The following is a 19,687-nucleotide window of genomic DNA, read 5'->3' on the forward strand; positions in this document are numbered from 1 at the left end:
TCCTGTTGAAGTGGGTGGAGCTGCGCTCTCAATGTGCTGTCCTGAAAGGCGACTGGAGAAAACCTTAAAGGGTAACTCCACTTTCGTGGGGGGAAAAAAATAGCAAATACCGAAAAAAATATAATTTAGTGTATACAATTGCGACAAAGTCATATGGTAATATTAAAAATTACCTTTCCTTTTCAATCTGCAGCTCTGTAATTTTCTGAAAATGCAATGCAATATGGCAATTTGGAGTGGTTCTGATCGAGATCGAGTACAGAACACACCCCAAAAACATAATTTCCTGCTTGTGTGATTGGCTCACCGATTTCCCAGAAGTCTGCCTAGGATACAAGTCAGATTTCTTGCATCCCCTGCAACAAAAATGTCATTTTTGGTGGGATACTCCAAATAGGTACACATCTAAAGGGATGCAGGCCCAGCAGATTTCCTCATTAGTGCCCTGCAGGTGCACAGCTGTTTGATAATTATGAAACTACTTCCATTAGATCCACTCAGCACAGAGGAACAAACCATGATTTCTTCAGAATATCAAAAGGTAGGAATCTGCAACAAAGTTTGTTATAATCCTGGTAATGTACATAGATCACCCAGAGGGGAATGTTTATCTCAACAAAAGTGGATTTACTCTTTAAGGCTTTAGAACCACTTTACAGCTTTGTATATTGGGCTGTTTCTTACAAGACAAAATGCAGAGTTAAGTGTCAAAATACAACAGTAACGCATACAAAGAATCTATAAAAAACACACAATTTAGGAAAAGCACATTTTATTAATGGTATACAATTTTATGGACAATAAATCCTGTTAAAAACACAGACACTTGGGAAAACATTTATGTAGTAAAAATGCCAGCGTTGCTGAGTTCTCAGGAAAAGGAAATATATATATATATATATATATATTGTTCCAAACAATGGAAACATAACTGCTTAACAGAGACAGTTACAGAAAAATAATATATAAACATTAAAGTGGCATGTGTCACACCCATCCGCCAAGTGCAAACTATTAACGGCTTTGTGTAAAAAACTGTGCTACGTTTCCAATACCAGACTTTTCACATGCAGTAAACTTGTGACAGGGGCCACAATAAATTCCTCCTAAACAAAAAATCTAGGTGAAAACTGCATCTAATCTTTAGGCCATCCGCCCTCTACTTTTTGGACAGTATGGTAAGAAAATAATTGTGCTATAAAAAAATGCCTGAAGTAACTCTGACAAGTCCTCAATACTGTGTAATCCTCCTCTCACTGAACTACAAAGTTGACTAATATAAAATTATTGGTAAATCCCTAGAAATGCCCCATAGTATTGCTGAAGATAAACGCTGCTGCATCACAGAATGCTTGGTTATTTTTTGCTGGTGGCGAATCCATTCTTTCCACCTCCGGATTAACAATGAGATATTCTCGGTGCTGAAACTTTGTGGAGGTTATTGTATTCTGAGAAGTGCAAAGGTCTTGGTTCGTCTCTAGACTGCATCACTGCAGTGGTGTACTACATTTATGCCAGTCATGAACTTTTTGAACCTGCCATAATGATGAAGAGACGGAGATAAACTGAATGAGTCTTTCATGCAAATATAACTTATAGAAAGCTTCATCAAATGTTCAATTTACCAACAAATCTTAAGTAAACTCACCTCCAGCTGTCAAAACCAAACACTGCAGGATGTCAGAAAGAGAAACAATTCCTTTAGCCACATTATTCTTATCCACTACAACCAGTCTGTGTACCTAGGGGGGGGGGGGGGACATAAAAATGTGTTTTTAAAAGAAAAAAATTGTAAGCCTCAAACTCGATTACTATAATAAATCACACTACAAGAGACCTACTGCTGCCTTTTTGTTATATTGCATCCACAAAGGTCCGTACTTTTTTTTTTTTTTTGTCTCAGTAAGTTTTATTGAAAATGACAAATGTGAGGTCACCGGTGCAAAATACAATACGTGTGTCCCTGGTTATACAATTCTCAGGCTGCAGCTATGTGATTCCACTAAAAATGGATACTCTATGTGATATATGAAAATGAGCTGCGCCCACCATAATACAATTCCAATGTTATCAAATCTGTTCACTATCAAATACACTATTGTCAAAAGTATTGGGACGCCTGCCTTTACACACATGATTTTTAATGGCATCCCAGTCTTAGTCCGTAGGGTTCAATATTGAGTTGGCCCACCCTTTGCAGCTATAACAGCTTCAACTCTTCTGGGAAGGCTGTCCACAAGGTTTAGGAGTGTGTCTGATTCCCATGACCTCACAAATGTGCTTCTGGAAGAATGGTCAAACATTCCCATAGACACACTAAACCTTGTGGACAGCCATCCCAGAAGAGTTAAAGCGGTTATAGCTTCAAAGGGTGGGCCAACTCAATATTAAACCCTACGGACTAAGACTGGGATGCCTTTAAAAACCATATGCGTGTAAAGGCTAGCGTCCCAATACTTTTGGAAATATAGTGTAGTTGAATAGGCTATGGAAACTTTAGAGCGTTTATAGGGAGTGACGTACCACCTATGCAGTATTTTTTTTTTTGGAACAACTTCCAATAATCTGTAGAAGAGGAAAGAGCTATATGTCAGTTTAATAGCCATTTGCCAAGTTTACTCAGGGTATGTCAAACTTATGTCATGTACACAGGTATGTACTTTTAAAAGGATAAGTTTACCTTTGTGAAAATGTTACATGTAACATGTTCCCAGTCCAGCAACCTCTCCCTGATCCCCTTCTAATGGGGAGAGCAGTGGAGGGATCTTCTCCCTGTACACGCTGTCACAATTTGAAAAGAATGAGGCCATGGGGGGCCCTGCTTACACAGCCGCGTCATTCATTCACAGAGTTCTGTGAATGAATGCACAAGTACCAACAGTCTTTACAGCTGATGGCTTGTAGTTCTCAATTAAATACCAGGGCGCTGGTAAAAGCTCTTGTAGTTCATGGATTCTTCCAGTCAATCAGTAACTGCCTGCCTGTACGAGACAGACAGCAGACAGCTACACTGACAGTCTGCAGGAGAGTGGGATTGCACCTGTGATCTGGTGATCATGGGTGCAATGCTTTACAGGCTCCTAAAAAGAAAAAAATAAATGCAATTTTTTTTACCTGCCAAAATGTGCTTTTATTATTTATTTATTATTTTTTTAAGGCAAACTTATCGGTTAAAGCCCTGAAAAATAAAACAAACTAAACCCAGACCACTTCTTTTCTCCACTGACTCTCCTTGTACAAGAGTTGGGATTTCCAGCACACTGTTTGAGGGAGCCGATGCAGAACTGGAGGGAGCATTAGACTGAGGGCAATGCAAATGAAAAAGACAGCCCAATTAAAAGTGAATTATAGACAATTCAAAAATGGCTATATTACAGGCCTCTCTCTCTGAATAAGTTCGTAGAAGTTCAGCCTAAAACTAACTCTAAATCTACTGGCAGCCACATTCTAAGAATCTTAACCTGTAAAGCAAAAATCGCTATACATACCATTTCTGAAGCCGATCAGGTCCAGTCTCCAGCGGCCGATGCCATGTGAAAAAGAGAGCCAACAACGGCTGGGAAATACCCGGAAAGTGATGTCACCCATAGACTTACTGTGACAGAACCGCTTGGCACCACAATTAGGTGGTTCCTTTCACTAAACAGTGCCTCCTGCCCTCCAAAACTTTACAGCAGACAGAGCTAATAGCAGCCCTGTTACCCCAATCATCGTACACAGACAAGATGTTGAAGTAAACGCCAAAGGAATGAATGCTTCAACAGAAACACTTTTTTATACTTGAAAAAAGATGGGATTTTTAACTAACTGTAAAATCCATTTATCTGCGTTAATTGATGGACACAGCTCTCCTTAGGATTCTTGACCATTGGGTTATACTGTCCTCCTACAGGAGTGGGACACTAGGCAGAAAAAAACTTCACTACGCCTATGGGCAGTCCCAGGGGGTATACTCCCCTCCCCCATCCCCCCTTGTTACAAGCAGTGTCAGAAGTTTTACAACTCCATAGAGGGGTGGGTGCTGTTTCTGTCAATGAACGCAGAGAAATTTATTTTACGGTAAGTCAAAAATCCCATTTTCTCTTTCGTTCATTGATGGACACAGCTTCTTGACCATTAGGACGTCCAAAAGATGAGGGGTGGGACAACAGAAAAATCCCAAGGCTAAACAGTAGCCAACCAGGTAACAGGAGCTCAACAAAAAACAACTGGAGCCCACCTAAACAAAACACCCAAAAAGAGGGAACAGACCCTCTGAACAGCAACCTGCAAAACCTTGTGGCCAAAGGAAGCATCCGCAGATGCCAATGTTGTGAAAGTGTGCAACGACGACCTAGTGGCTGCCTTGCAAACCTACGCCACTGACGCCTGATGACAGAAGGCCCAAGAAGTACTAAGTGCCTAAGTAGAGTGCGCCTTGACAGGGAAAGTCACAGTCTGTCTGATCCATCTTGAAATGGTCACAGACGAAGCAGGCAGCGCTTTTCTTGGCCCACCCGTAAGCACAAATAGTGAGTCTGACTTCCGAAAAGACTCCGTTACTGCCAAGTACACCTGAATCGCTGAACTGCATTCAGAGCATGAAACTCAATTTCCTTAGGATGTTTGGGCCTGGGACACAGGGAAGGCAACACAGTCTTCATTCAAATGAAAATCAGAGACTACCTAAGGAAAGGAACAACGGACATGGGCTATGAACCATCTTTAGCTTTGTCGACCACCAAGTAAGGGGTACTACAAGATAACGCCGCCAGTTCCGGCACCCTGTGAGCAGAGGTGATAGCCACCAAAAAGGCCACCTTCTAAGAGAGTAAGCAGGGGAATCTCTCAAATATTTTCAAAGAGAGGCTTCTGGAGAGCTGAAAGCACCAAGTTCAGATCCTAGGGCGGTAGAGGAAACCACCCCGGTGGAGTCATATGTTGAACCCCTTGAATAAAAAGGTATGCACCAGGGAGTGCGTGGCCAGAGGTCATTGGAAGAAGGCCACCAAGGTCAACACCTAGCCCTTGATGGTACTCAAGGTAAATTTCTGCCCAATTTTCTGTTAAAGGAAGGTCAAGACCCGAGCCACCAAAAAAGAGCGAGGGTGAACTCCCGTCGACTCACACCACAAAATATATGCTTTCCACATACAATGGTAGATCTTTCTAGAGGTAGACTTCCTAGCCTTCAGTAGCGTCGGAATCACCAACCCAGGCAAACCTTTATCCTTCAGCACCTGGTTTTCAACAGCCAAGACGTCAAGCAGGATGGAAGATTGGCCCTTGTGACAGCAGATCCTCCCCTAAGAGACAAATTCCAAGGGACGTCGGCGACCAGCCGCATTAGGTTGGGGCACCAGGTCAGCACACCAAGACCGGGGAGGCCAGTCCAGATCCTGCGCCAAAGCCTCGGCAGAAGCTTGACAGGAGGGAAAGCATAGATCAGACTGTACTGGCCCAACGGGGCCACCAGAGCATCTGTAGCGTTCGACAGAGGATACCGTGACTGTGCCACCAACCTCTGAACTTTTCTGTTAAGCTGGGACGACAGTGTCCCACCGGAGACATATCTGATGAAACACATCCGGGTGAAGGGACCATTCTCCTTGGTCCAACGCCTGCCAACTGAGATAATCCGCCTGCCAGTTTCTTACTTCTGGAATGTGCAGGATGGAAAGGGCTGGAACTAAGCTTTCTGCCCACCGTAGAATGCTGGCTATTCCAGAGCTGCCAGCACACTTGTTCCCCCCTGGTGATTGACATAAGCCACTGCCATGGCGTTGCCTGACTGAATCGGGCACTGGAAGCCCCCTGAACACCAGTCCGGTGATCCAGGCACAGCCTGATCTCCCTGAGTTCCAGGACATTTATTGCTAGTCTGGACTCTTCCAGTGTCTAAAAACCCAGAGCAGAGCTCCGACCCAGGACAACTCCCCACAGACTGGCATCCGTGGTGACCACTGTCCAATACAAGGGGAGAAAGGATTTTTCCTGTCGAAGCACCAGAGAGAAAAGCCACCAGAACAGAGAGCCTTTGGTTTCCCGGCTGAGCAGGATCTGATTGTCCAGAGACTTCCGACACTTGTCCCATTTGATCAAGAGCTCCCTTTGCAGGGACCTCGTATGGAACTGTGCAAACGGAACTGCCTCAAAAGGTAGATCCCATCAGGCCCAGCAACCGCATGCAAGTCCGGAGGGATGAACATCTGATGGACAGTAGGAGATGAATCGCAGCGTGCAACTTCTGGAGTTTGTCAGGAGGCAGGGACACTCTGGCTAGAGCAGAGTCCAGAGTTTGCAATTCTCCGCTGACGCAGCAATGCCAGAACCAAAGCCAACACTTTTGTGAAAACTGGAGGAGAGTCCGAAGGGGAACACCACAAACTGATAAAATGCTCCTCTTCTACAGCAAAGCGGAGGAAGTGCTGGTGACCGGCACAGATTGGAATGTGCAAGTAAGCATCCTTGATGTCGATAAAGGGAAGAAAATCTCCCTGATGTAGGGATGCCACTACCATGCGAATGTACTCCATCCTGAACTTCTGTAGCCGCACAAAGCAGTTCAGGGCCTTGAGATCCATAATTGGACCCACCTTTCCCTTTTTCTTTGGGACCGTAAACAGGTTTGAATAAAAACCCTGAAACCGCTCAGAGGCCGGAACTGGGACAATCACACCCTGAAGCAGCGGGTCTTGTACCACCCCAATGAGCCTGCAATCACTCCGGTGGACAGGCGCACACTGGAAGGAAAGAACCTTTCTGGAGGGTAAGAACGATCGATCGTGTAAGAGGACCATCACTTTGTGGACCCATTTGTCTTGCACCAAGGGGTCCACAGGCCCGGAAACCAGCGAAGACATTCCCCCACCGCAGGCGCGGTTGGGGGCGCACCTTAATGCCGAAGGAGCCTTGCCCGCAGGTCTTGAGAATTCCGCTCTCGGCTTGCCAGACGAGGGCAGCTAGGAACCTCCCGAGGAGGTTTTAAACCCTTGTTGGAGGACCCTGAGGGACGAAAAAACTTCTTGTGAGCTGAGAAGGACAGGCCACGTCTGTGACGAAGTTCCTTACCCTTACCAGCTTGCAAAAGAAAAAGTACTCTTTCCCCCGGTGAGACTCTGAATAATGTTATTCAGAGTAGCTCCAAACAGGCGATCTCCCTTAAAAGGTAAATCCATTAAAGCTTTTTTTTTTTTTTTTTTAAAAGAGGTCTGGTCCGCAGACCAACACTTAGGCCACAATACGCGCCTAAGTACCACTGTCGAAACAGACCGCCGAGAGACCAGGGGAGCCGCATCCAAAGGAGGCATCACAGATAAACCGCAGCCCTTGGACCAACTGGTCCGCCACTTCAGCAAAAGCAGGGGGAAGCTACTCACTCCAGGTCATGGCGCAAAAGTTTAGCCCACTCGGACAGAGTTTGCGACACCAGGGCAATAGTGAGGACTGGCCTAAGCGCTGAACCCGCAACAGTGAACATTTTGCAGGCCACAGCCTCCGCTTTCCTGTCAGCTGGATCGTTAAAGGCTGGGGATTCTTTAACCGGAATCATGGTCACCTTATTCAACCTGGAAACCGGGGGGGTCCACCACCAGTGGAACAGTCCACTTTTTAAGGAGGGACTCCTCAAATGGGTACCTCCTCGCAAAGCGTTTAGGAACCACAAAGGAACATTTTAGACGCTCCCACATTTTCACCACAAATCAGTCAAAATAGTAGGGAAAAGGAGGCGGCTTGTGAGTGCCAAAGGGGACCGGCACCTCCGCCACAGCTTCATCCTCCATTTTAAAGTTTTACCCACAGACACAATCAGTGCATCCACTAGCGCCTTTTCGTGCACAGCTACAGGTGTGGATGAATCATCTGAAGAGTCAGGGCGCGTGGCTGCAGACCCAACAGGGTGGGCCACGTCTGACACGGCGGAATCATATTCAGGATCTGAGGAGACAGATGAGGCAGGGGAAGGCGCTTTTTGCTAGCCCTTTGCCCAAAAGCCACCAGAACTAGGCGTAGTCAAGTTATTTTTTTCTGCTTCGTGTCCTACTCCTATAGGGGGCAGTATAACAATGGTCAAGAATCCTAAAGGAGCTGCGTCCATCAATGAACGAAAGAGAAAGTAGGTCCAGTCACCACATGAACAATAAAACCAAAACATCACACAATGGTTTAGATCATGAGGTAGAGCTGACAAGACTAATCCTACCATAGATACCTCCAAGAGTCAGCCAACAGACAGAAACAATAGAACAATGGGAAAGACCTACTTAACAATAAAACACTCTCTCTTTAGCAACAATTCTGTCAAAATAAGCAGGGAAAGGAAACACCTTTGCCGCTCTGGATGGCTTGAGAGTGTCAAAGGGTACCTGCACCTGTCGCTGCGTCCTCCATCTTTAGACTCTCACGCACAGATACAATCAGTGCATCCACCAGTGCCTGTCCGTGCTAGGTCGCAGATGTGGAGGAATCATCCTCACTATCCGAGGATTCCAGGTGTGTGGTTGCAGACTTAACAAGGTGACCCACGTCTGAGGCAGCCGAATCAGATTCAGGATCTGATGAGACAGGGGAAGTTGGGGGGTGCTTTTTGCTAGCCCGTCGCCTGAAAGCCACCTCCACCTGGGACACAAGGGACTCCAGTACCACCGTCAGTGCAGTCACCAGGTGGACCCCACAAAAAGTGTAACACACTGCTAAGGGACAACCCCCACTGTGCTCGCAGCACCACTCGGTCGCCAGGCACAAAGCACCAAGTGATCCTCAGCAGAGAGGGAAAAGATCCCACCAGACTCACCACCTGCAGAAACAAGCGCCTGCAGCCACCAGGATAATGCACTACATGTGTGGCGATCAGGAAGTAAAAAAAAAAAAAAAAAACCAGGAGGCAGCACCAGGAAATGAGGAGGAGCTCCCACCGCTAAAATCGCCGCTCACACAGGTCCACTGTCATGGCTGCCACTATTTTCAATGGCAAACCACAGCAAAATGGCCACCGGACTACACAAACATGGCCTCCGTGTATAGAAAGGCTACAACAAAATGGCAGCACCACGAGGCATACAGGGATCCAGGAGGGGGACCAAGCCTCAAGGACTGATCCAGGCAGGATGGGGGGCCCTGGCAACCCTTAACACCCCCCCCCCAGTACAGCTGATTATCAGGGCGCAACCCCCCCCCCCCACTGCTAGTAAGCGCCCTGCCCCCACCCCAGGTACGGTGGCAAGACCGCCCAAACGGCCCCAGCGTGTGTGGAGGGGGTAGGATGAGAGATTTGGCAAGGAGGCGTGCCTGCGGGAAGGAGGGGAATCCAGGAATCCGACCGTCCCAAGGAGGGGCCCGCGTTCAGCCCAAAAACCTCCAGGGGGGACAGCTACTCGCCATACTAGGAACCAGGCACCGCTCCAGACAGAACCCCCCTCCATCGAAATGGGGGGGGGGGGGCTATTTTTCGGCCAGGAGGAATGCTGCGACCTGGGCCGAGTCCCAGTCATATGCTCCCTCGCGAGGCGTTTAACTCGCAGGCTAGCCCCTGTCCAGTGGAGCTATGTCACGGCCAACCTAGCGCGGAGCTGAGGTCTGTGCGCACGCTGGCCAGAATGCGGTTACCACTGAATCTAGATTATCCAGCCTGTCGTCTAATCGGGCAGTTGATTGTAGATCTCACAGGTAAAATCCAGGAGAAAAAAAATTTCTATCCAAAAAGAAAAAATGTTGCCAGGACCAAAGATCCCAGCAAGGAACTAGGTCCTTACTGCTGACTAGGCGGAAAAAAAACTGAGTGGCGATAGCAGAGAGAAGGAGTATACCCCCTTGGACTGCCCATGGGTGTAGCCAGAACTCTTTTCTGCCTAGTGTCGTCCTGTAGGGGGCAGTATAACCCAAATGGTTATGAATACCAGGAGCTGTGTCCATCAATGAAGGAGAGAGAAAAATGGATTTTTGTAAGAACTTACCGTAAAATCCTTTTCTCTTAAGCTCATTGACAGACGTAGTCTTCTTGATTCTCAAGAGCTGGGTTATGTTGTCTCCGCAGGAGTAGGACTAGGCAGAATGACAAAACGTTCTGGCTCCACCCTAGGGGGCAGTCCCTGAGGGTATATCCTCCCTCTCTCTGCTACAGGGAATCAGTTCTGTTTAAAGCAGTACAGAGAAATTAACCCAACCCAACTCAATGATAGAGGGGCGGGTACTACGTCTGTCAATGAGCTTAAGAGAAAAGGATTTTACGGTAAGTTCTTACAAAAATCCATTTTTCTCTATCGCTCATTGACAGACGTAGTCTTCTTGATTCTCAAGAGCTGGGACATCCAGAAGCAGTGCCACAAATGAGGGGTGGGATTGACAAAATCAAATCCAATCTAGTAGGCCCAACCGGTGCCAAACTAGAAGTTTTAAAGGCTCATTATAAACAAAGGAGACTAAAGAAAAATTTTCCAACGGAAAAAAAAACCCTCGAGGTAGACCACTGGTCTCCTCAAATTGCGGCCTGCAAAACCTTGCGGCCAAATGAGGCATCAGACGATGCCATAACATCAACTTTATAATGTTTAGAGAAGGTATGCACCGACGACCAGGTAGCCGCCTTGCACACCTGGACCACTGACGCCTGATGGCGAAAGGCCCATGACGCACTAAGTGCCCGAGTGGAGTGCGCCTTAACAGGGAACGGGGGCTCCCGACCCTTAATAGAATAAGCCTGCACTACCGTCTGTCTGATCCATCTGGAAATGGTCGCGGCAGATGCAGGCAACCCCTTTTTGGGTCCATCTGGGATCACAAAAAGTGAATCCGTCTTGCGAAATGAGTCTGTCGTTTTCAAGTATACCCTGATCGCCCGGACCACATCCAAGGAGTGTAACGCAAACTCCCGAGGATGACTGGGCTTAGGACACAGGGAAGGTAATACAATTTCTTCATTCAGATGAAATTCTGAAACTACTTTTGGTAGGAAGGATGGATTCGGACGAAGAACCACCTTATCTCTATGAACCACCAGATATGGTGAACGACAAGATAATGCGGCCAGTTCTGACACCCTGCGTGCAGAAGTAATAGCCACCAGGAAGGCCACCTTCTGGGACAACGTGGGTAGAGGAATCTCCCTAATATCTTCAAAGGGAGGTTTCTGAAGAACCGACAACACTAAATTAAGATCCCAGGGGGGTAACGGCGCGTGCACTGGCGGAGCCAGATGTCGCACCCCCTGGATGAAATTCCGCACCAAGGAATGAGTAGCCAAAGGCTTCTGAAAGAAGATGGCTAATGCTGAGACCTGACCCTTGATAGTACTCAAGGCCAGTTTCTGCTCAACCCCTTGTTGCAGAAAAGCCAATATTCGACTAATCGAATAAGACCGAGGACGGAACCCCAAAGGTTCACACCATGCAATGTAGGACTTCCATGTGCGATGATAAATCTTTCTGGAAGTCGCTTTCCTTGCTTCAACCAGAGTAGGAATAACTGAAGCTGACAAACCTTTGTCCTTCAGCACCTGGGTCTCAATAGCCAGGCCGTTAAAGCCAGCGATCGTAAAGCAGGATGGAGGATCGGTCCCTGAGACAGTAGATCCTCTCTGAGAGGAAGTCTCCACGGGACGTCCGCCACCAGTCTGACCATGTCGGCGTACCAAGCTCGACGAGGCCAGTCCGGAGCTACCAGGATTACTGGGATTCCTTCCTCCTCTACCCTGCGAAGAAGTCTTGGCAGTAACGCGAGAGGAGGGAAGGCATATATTAGCTGGTATTGCCCCCACGGGGCGATCAGTGCGTCTGCGGTTTCTGCTAGAGGATCGCGGGAGCGAGCCACGAATCTCTGAACTTTCCTGTTGAATCGTGATGCCAACAGATCCACATCCGGGGTGCCCCACCGTAGGCACAACTGGTGGAAAACGTCTGGATGGAGGGACCATTCCCCCTGATCCAGGGTCTGACGGCTGAGATAATCTGCCTGCCAATTCTCCACCCCCGGAATGAACACCGCAGAGATTGCTGGAACAAATCGTTCCGCCCAGCGAAGAATGCAAGCCACTTCTTTGGCCGCTCGGACACTCTTGGTGCCCCCCTGATGATTGACATAAGCCACGGCCGTGGCATTGTCCGACTGGATCCGAACCGGGCTGCCCTGGAGCTGCTCGGTCCAGTGAATCAGACAAAGTCTGATCGCTCTCAGTTCCAATACATTTATCGGTAATCTGGATTCTTCCGGGGACCAAAGTCCCTGGGCAGATAATTGACCGAGAATTCCTCCCCATCCGGATAGACTGGCATCCGTGGTCACTATCGTCCAATATATTGGCAGAAATGACTTTCCCTGGCTGAGCATTGGAGACCGAAGCCACCAAACCAGAGACTCTCTGGTCTGTTTGCTCAATCGTATCTGATTGTCCAGGGATTCCGGATTCCGATTCCATCTGAGGAGAATCTCTTGCTGAAGAATTCGGGTATGGGACTGGGCAAATGGGACTGCTTCGAATGAAGCCACCATCAACCCCAGAACCCTCATGCAAGTCCGAAGGGAAGACCAGCTGTTGGACAGTAACAGCTGGACTGCTGATTGAATCTTTCGAAGTTTCCCTACCGGAAGAAACACTCTTGTCCTGACTGTGTCTAGAATTAGACCCAGATATTCGAGTCTCTGGGTGGGAACCAGAAAAGACTTTTGCTGGTTCACCAGCCACCCGAATTCCTGTAAAGAAATCATAGTAATTTCTATGTTTTGTAGCAAGGTCTGAGGAGACTCTGCATGAAGCAGAAGATCGTCTAGGTAACCTAGAATCGATATACCTCTTTGGCGCAGAAGTGCCAACATTGGGGCCAACACTTTTGTGAAGACCCGCGGAGCCGTGGCGAGACCGAAAGGTAACGCCACAAACTGATAGTGGTTCTCCTCTACGGAAAAGCGTAGAAAACGCTGATGTCCTGCGAAAATGGGAATGTGAAGATAGGCGTCCTTGATGTCTATGGACGCTAGGACATCCCCTGGATGCAGGAAGGCTGCTACCGTGCGAATGGACTCCATTCTGAATCTTCTTATGTTGACAAAAGAATTGAGCGCTCTTAAGTCCAGAATTGGACGCACTTTGCCCTCTTTCCTGGGTATTGTAAACAGGTTTGAATAAAACCCTTGAAACCGTTCTGTCCAAGGAACGTGGACTACCACTCCTTGTTGTAGTAGATCTGTGACTGCTCTCCGCAGATCTTCTAGACGATCCGGAGATAGTCGGATATTGGAAGGGAAGAATCGCGCCGGTGGGAGAGATCGAAACTCGATCTTGTACCCTGACTTTATGACTTCGCAAACCCATTTGTCCGGGATTCTGGAAAGCCATGGATCCGGGAACCGGCGAAGACGTCCCCCCACCCCAGTTATGGGTGGGGGCGCACCTTCAGGCTTTGGATGGTTTATCTTCAGGTCTGGAGGGGGCGGGCTTTTGCTTGCCCGACCAACGACCCCTGACGCCTCCTGTAGGAACCTTGGAGGACTTAGTTTTTTCACCCGCTGGACGAAAAAACCTCTTGTGAGCAGAAAAAGAAGGCCCTCGTCTTTGACGAGTTCCTCTACCTTTAAAATTTTGCGGTAAAAAGGTGCTTTTTCCACCGGTGAGATCCTTAATGATCTCATCTAAGTTGGCTCCAAATAGACGTTCTCCTGAAAAGGGGATATTAGCCAATGCTTTTTTGGAACCTTGGTCGGCTATCCAACCTTTTAGCCACAGTGTACGCCTGAGAACCACTGCTGAGACTGATGCTCGCGCCATTAATGGAGTGGCGTCTAACGCCGCATCACATACAAACTGTAACCCCTGTATCATTTGTTCCAACAAATCTGATACCGCCTGAGGGACTTCTTCTAAGTCCCGGCGTAACCACTTGGTCCATTCAGTTACAGCCTGCGAAACCAGACCAATAGCAATTATTGGCCTGAAAGCTGATCCAATCAAGGAAAACATGGTGCGAGACATAGCTTCTATCTTGCGATCCACTGGATCTTTAAAAGACGGAGCGTCTTCTAAAGGAATAACCGTGGCTTTATTCAATCTAGCAATTGGTGAATCCACCACAGGTGGTTCTGTCCATTTCTTAATAAGGGTTTCCTCAAACGGATAACGCCTGTCAATGCGTTTGGAAATATTAAAAGTGCGTTTTGGCAGACGCCATTCTTCATCGATAGGATTGCCAAAACATTTGGGCAATGGAAAAACCTTTGCCACTTTGATGCGCTTTTTAGTCCCAAAAGGGATCTCAGTTTCAGCTATTTCTGATGGAATACCCTGTAACCTTAAAGTCTCTTGAACAGATACAATGAGTGCGTTTACCAACGCTTCCTCTCGGGCTATGGCAGATGCCGAAACATCCTCCTCACTGTCTGAAGAGACAGGACCCGAGACACCAATACCAGATGAAGTACCTGCAACTTCAGAAATAGGCTCAGAGTCTGAATCCGAGGTTTCAGATAATAAGGGGTTAGGCGGGGGTCGCTTTCTTGCGCCCTGTCCCTGACAAGCCACTTCCACCCGGGACACAAAGGTTTCCATAATGGCTGACAAAGATTCAATTGTCAATGGGGTGCTGGAGGATCCCGCAGACCCCTCGAGGGGATCCGGAGGAGATACATGAGTGGCAGGGTCCATGTTAATACAGGACACTTTTGCCAGCAATAAACAAAAAAACTCTCTTTTTTTTTTTTTGTGTGTCTCCCCCTAGCGCAATAGCGCCCCTCAGAGTACCTGCTTCTCGATCCCAGAGAGAGAGAGAGGGACCCCCAAGGCTCACCAACCGATGCAGTGCAGTTTCCAACAAACTGCAGCCAGCGTCTGTCTTACACAGACTGGAAGGAGCTGTTTGCTTTTTCCCGGGCAGAAGGCGTAACTCTTTCTTTTTTTTTTTGTGTGTCTCCCCCTAGCGCAATAGCGCCCCTCAGAGTACCTGCTTCTCGATCCCAGAGAGAGAGAGAGGGACCCCCAAGGCTCACCAACCGATGCAGTGCAGTTTCCAACAAACTGCAGCCAGCGTCTGTCTTACACAGACTGGAAGGAGCTGTTTGCTTTTTCCCGGGCAGAAGGCGTGGCTCCGCCCCCTGTGTACGCCTTCCGGCGTTCCCAGCCCTCCACGAGGAAGCTGGGCTCACAAAACATGGCCGCCCCCATAGAAGAGACATAAGACTCCAAAAACATGGCGGCCGGCGTGACCTGAGGACATACATGCATTCGGTCTACGGCAAAATGGCGGCGGACCGCCGATATCGTCTTCCCAGCACATCCACCTGCACTCTGCTGAGAGGTGACATATGGATCTACAGAGATACACTGCACATAAGGTAGGATTATACCTCCTATGTTTGCTGTAATGTTACAGTCTGCTGGGTAGAGTGTTAGCTCTTGAACCAAGTCCACTTCCCACAAACACATGCTGTATTACAAGGGGGACTTGTAAGTGTCAGATATATACTGACCATATATGGAGGGGCCCATAATATATACTGCCTCATAAATGAGGAAAAAAGGGAACGTTTTACTCACCATACCGAACCGACAGGCACCCTCTCTTCATAATACCCTCTCCACCGAGGTGGGGGTTTGTGGACGCCTCGACTCTCTGGTCCTGGCGTCCAAGCGAGCTTTTAACTCGCAAAGTCAGTCCCTTTACTGGGACTCCGTCGCGGCCGACTCAGCGCACTGGTCTGCACGCGCTTTTAGGCAGAAACCGGGGTGACCACTGGATCTCATATCCAGCCCGTCGCCCGGCCCCGCATACTTACTTGAATATGTCGCGGCCGACCAAGCGCAATGCCTGGTCTGCACGCGCTCGTAGGCCGGCTGGGGTGACCACAAGTGTCGCCCAGTCCGGCATTTTTGCTTGAAGATCTCACAGGAAAAAAACACTGGAGAAAACTACCTAAAAAATGTCTTTTTCTTAAAGAAAAAAAGTCTTGCCAGGACCAAAAGATCCCAGCAAGGAACTTAGGTCCTTACTCCTGACTAGACAGAAAAAAACTGATTCCCTGTAGCAGAGAGAGGGAGGATATACCCTCAGGGACTGCCCCCTAGGGTGGAGCCAGAACGTTTTGTCATTCTGCCTAGTCCTACTCCTGCGGAGACAACATAACCCAGCTCTTGAGAATCAAGAAGACTACGTCTGTCAATGAGCGATAGAGAAATATGAGTTTCGTAAATGGTCTGCAGTTAGTTTCTCTCCTGCTCTTCTTTTAGCCACAGTGAAGTCCCAAGAACAAGGGAAATTTAAACTACTAGGTTTGTACAAATTTCCCTTTAGCAAGACTAGCTCTCTCCAGGTACTATTATATTTTTATGCTTTTTTTGGTTTGGTCCACTACTGCCTAAAGGCGCTACAGTGTTACAGGCTGCTATACTTCTGATCAACAATGCACCAAATTGAATGCCCACCCCCTCTCCATGCCCAACTCTCCATCCCTCAAAATACCAGGTCTCTTTTTTGGCTCTGCTAGACTAACAGCCACCCATGCCTGCATCTACCCTGGTCTTACCATCCAACAAAAGGTACACACTTCTCATAGTTAGACACAAGTTAAATAAAGTTTGTTTAGGCAAGAACTCCTATTTCAACAAGGCACACTGCACCTATTTGGTATTAAACTTCAGTAATCTAATATTCACACCTTTGCTTATTTTGTGCTCACTTTGTCTCAGTTGTTCCGGATACTCTATTAAGTGATGTTGGTTACAGCGCACGTTCTGTTAAGAGCCCCCTTCTGTGAAATTAACTTTTTTACCTCTGCTTCAACGAGACGGTTGATGATGGTTTCAAGGGTTTCATGTGGGTAACATTTTAGGACACCTTCAAAGTAATGAGAGCGATGTCCAAGAGCCTTTGTCACAGTGATATCCAAATTATTGTACGTTTTTTCAGCAGCTAAATTCTAGATATGACAAAAGGAAATATCAGACCGGATACATACGGAGATCACCAGAATATGCTATGGTGAAAGAGAAGAAGTACTTACAATGACATCAAACTTGGAATAAATATCCACCACACGCCCTGTGAACAAGAACAACCACCAATGAAAAGCAGCCATAAATATTTTTGATGTTCTAGAATAAAAACACACTTTTGTCATCCAAAAGAGCCTCTTTTCAGGATGCATTTTTCCTCTCTTGCACTGTTGGTGGCATAAACTCCGGTAAATACCATCTAGCGATATATATTCCCTAACCCAAGAATTCTGAAAAAGAGGAGAAAGGGAAGTGGTCGCCTTTCAAAAGTCTTTATTCACATGGCCGATTAAGGCCATACACCTTTTAGAGTCAGCAGGATTCTCCAGCGGAGATCACTTGTGTTTGCAATCAGTTGCAGCCAGGAAAATTGTACAAATCAATGACCAGGGCCTTTCCTCTGTCCATAAGTGCATGTAATGCCTCATATTAGGGATGCACCGAATATTCGGCGGCCGAACATTATTCGGCTGAAAATAGAGAAAATGGCACTTTCGGTGTTCGGTCGAATAAGTCAAAAGGCCGAATAATTTTGTGCCGAACAATAGGGCTGAACGATAGTCGATATGATATCGACTATCGTTCTGTGGGCCTAGGCGATATTCATATCGCCGAGGTCACGATATTTACAGGGGGAAGGGACTCTGAGGAGGACTCACAGACTTCCGTGTTAGGCAGGGGAAGCCGGGACACTTCAGCGGTGAGCATACATACATTGCTCACTCATGCACTGCAGCCCGCCCCACACATTCAGTGAGTCTTACTCTCCTCCCTAGTTTTTTCAATGGCACATTCAGGAAGCCAATCACGCCTTGATTAGCTGCACAGCGAACCAATCACGCGTGCCTGCACACCTGATTGGTTCCGCTGTGCCGCTACTCACGGCGTTATTGGCTTCCTGAATGTGCCATTGAAAAAACTAGGGAGGAGAGTAAGACTCACTGAATGTGTGGGGCGGGCTGCAGTGCACAAGTGAGTAATGTATGTATGCGGCTGTGCTCCTTTCCAGGCTCCTACTAGTCCACCTCCAGCCTCCTACTACCACCACTATGACTGACTCTGTCACTGTATAATCTGATCGAGTCCACACTGACACTGACTGTCACTGAGTAATTGATGTTACCACATTAACCCTGACCTGCCCAGTGCCCTGTATCTGCAATTAAAATTTACAAGGCTGCCTGCATGCTTCCTGATTTCCATTCCCAGCATCCTTCCCAATCCCTACAGTGTCACTAACATTAACCCTATGGTACAAGGCTGCAGTGTGCACTGAATCCCATTCCCTACAGTAACATTTAGGGAGAGAGAGAGAGACATGAGAGGACAAGAGAGAGAGTGAGAGGACGAGAGAGAGAGAGAGAGAGAGAGAGAGAGAGAGAGAGAGAGAGAGACACGAGAGGACAAGAGAGAGGACAAAAAATTGGCAAAATAAATGGAAAAAATGCGAAACACCGCGTTCGGTATTCGGCCTTCGGCCTTCGGCCAAACATTTCATTATTATTCGGCTTCGGCCAAGAATTTCATTTCGGTGCATCCCTACCTCATATGTTTATATGCAAACAGCCACAGTGCTGTTTTGGTTTGACCCCCACCAGAGATTAATGCTGAATCCTGGAATTGCACAGCTTTGATTGACTGCGTGAATAAGTTCATGAATAGACTTCTGCTCTAGTAAATTTCAGTTCAGAATTTTTTTTTTTTTTTTTTTTTTTTACAACCAACACAACATTTTTAAAGAATACTCCTTTAACTGTGTTTAATAGCAAAGTCTACAAAACATTTGAGAGTTACAAAGAGCAATGCATTTAAATCATTTGCACAGAAACTTGTGCAATTGAACAGGGACTCAGGAGGCACTCGTTTCTTCCCACAATCCAAAGAATAAACTATAGATGAAGTAGAGCGCAAGGAATCAGATTCCTGCTGCGGCTGTGATCGGCTAGGTGGAGCTAGGCCACAGCTATTCGATGGTCTCTGCAAAGCCAGCGATCACCTGCGTCCAGTGGCGATCACCGTAGGTAATCGCTGGGTATGTGGACAGCAACAAATAGCTGCGGCTGCCTGCGACCTGTCATAGTGGATAGGGCCAGCTGCCACACCTTGCCGCTCAGAGTCGGAGCAGGAATCTCTGATTCCTGCCGCTACACTGGCATAAATGGCCGGAGTGAATGTAGCTTTAGACTGTAAGGCAAGAACTGAAGTCAACAATGAATTTTATCCGCAAAGTGCAGTGGAATACAATGTATCAAACTTGAACTTGTCACTAAACAATCCAGCTTTAACAAACCTCACCTGAAAAATAAAAAAAGGAAACTATGTTTGGGTAGACACAAATGCTAAAATGTATAAGCGATGTGGGAAGGAAAAGGCTCAAGGATTCAAATTAACAGGATGAAACACTGCTCATGCCTTTTGTATAGATAAAAAAAAAAAAAAAAATAACTGTTGAGCTCTGGAAACATTTTTTCTGTGTTCCTGTCATGCAGGAAATATTACTCAAAGACTAGCTTAGTCAATGTGCAGTGCAGAGCAGAATGTCAGAACTATAAATGGCCAACCAAAGCGGTCTGGAGTAAAGGAAACTGTAAGCAAAGTATTCTTAACAGCTAGATAACTTAGCAATCCTTCTTTGACACATATATAAAATAGCTAAATCTGTTAAGCGATGGACTCCACATAAAGTACTTTTGAGGCGGGGTTGTGCTTGGAGGGGAAGTTTGAGGGGTAGAGGAT

General features: G+C 47.1%; 1 protein-coding gene across 1 annotated transcript in view; it reads right to left on the reverse strand.

Moving 5' to 3' along the window:
• Positions 1–1,095: 1,095 nt before the first annotated feature.
• PRKAG1 (protein kinase AMP-activated non-catalytic subunit gamma 1) overlaps positions 1,096–19,687 on the reverse strand; it is a 56,738-nt gene continuing 38,146 nt past the window's right edge. The window contains exons 10-13 of the mRNA XM_082246767.1: positions 16,960–16,997; positions 16,729–16,875; positions 1,649–1,742; positions 1,096–1,535 (exon numbers count right to left, since the gene is read on the reverse strand). Coding sequence (XP_082102893.1) covers positions 1,519–1,535; positions 1,649–1,742; positions 16,729–16,875; positions 16,960–16,997 — 296 coding nt within the window. The 3' untranslated portion in view covers positions 1,096–1,518. The remainder of the gene's footprint in view (positions 1,536–1,648; positions 1,743–16,728; positions 16,876–16,959; positions 16,998–19,687) is intronic.

This window comes from Pelophylax lessonae (genome assembly GCF_965119305.1).
Source record: "Pelophylax lessonae genome assembly, chromosome: 2".
Classification (NCBI taxonomy): Eukaryota; Metazoa; Chordata; class Amphibia; order Anura; family Ranidae; genus Pelophylax; species Pelophylax lessonae.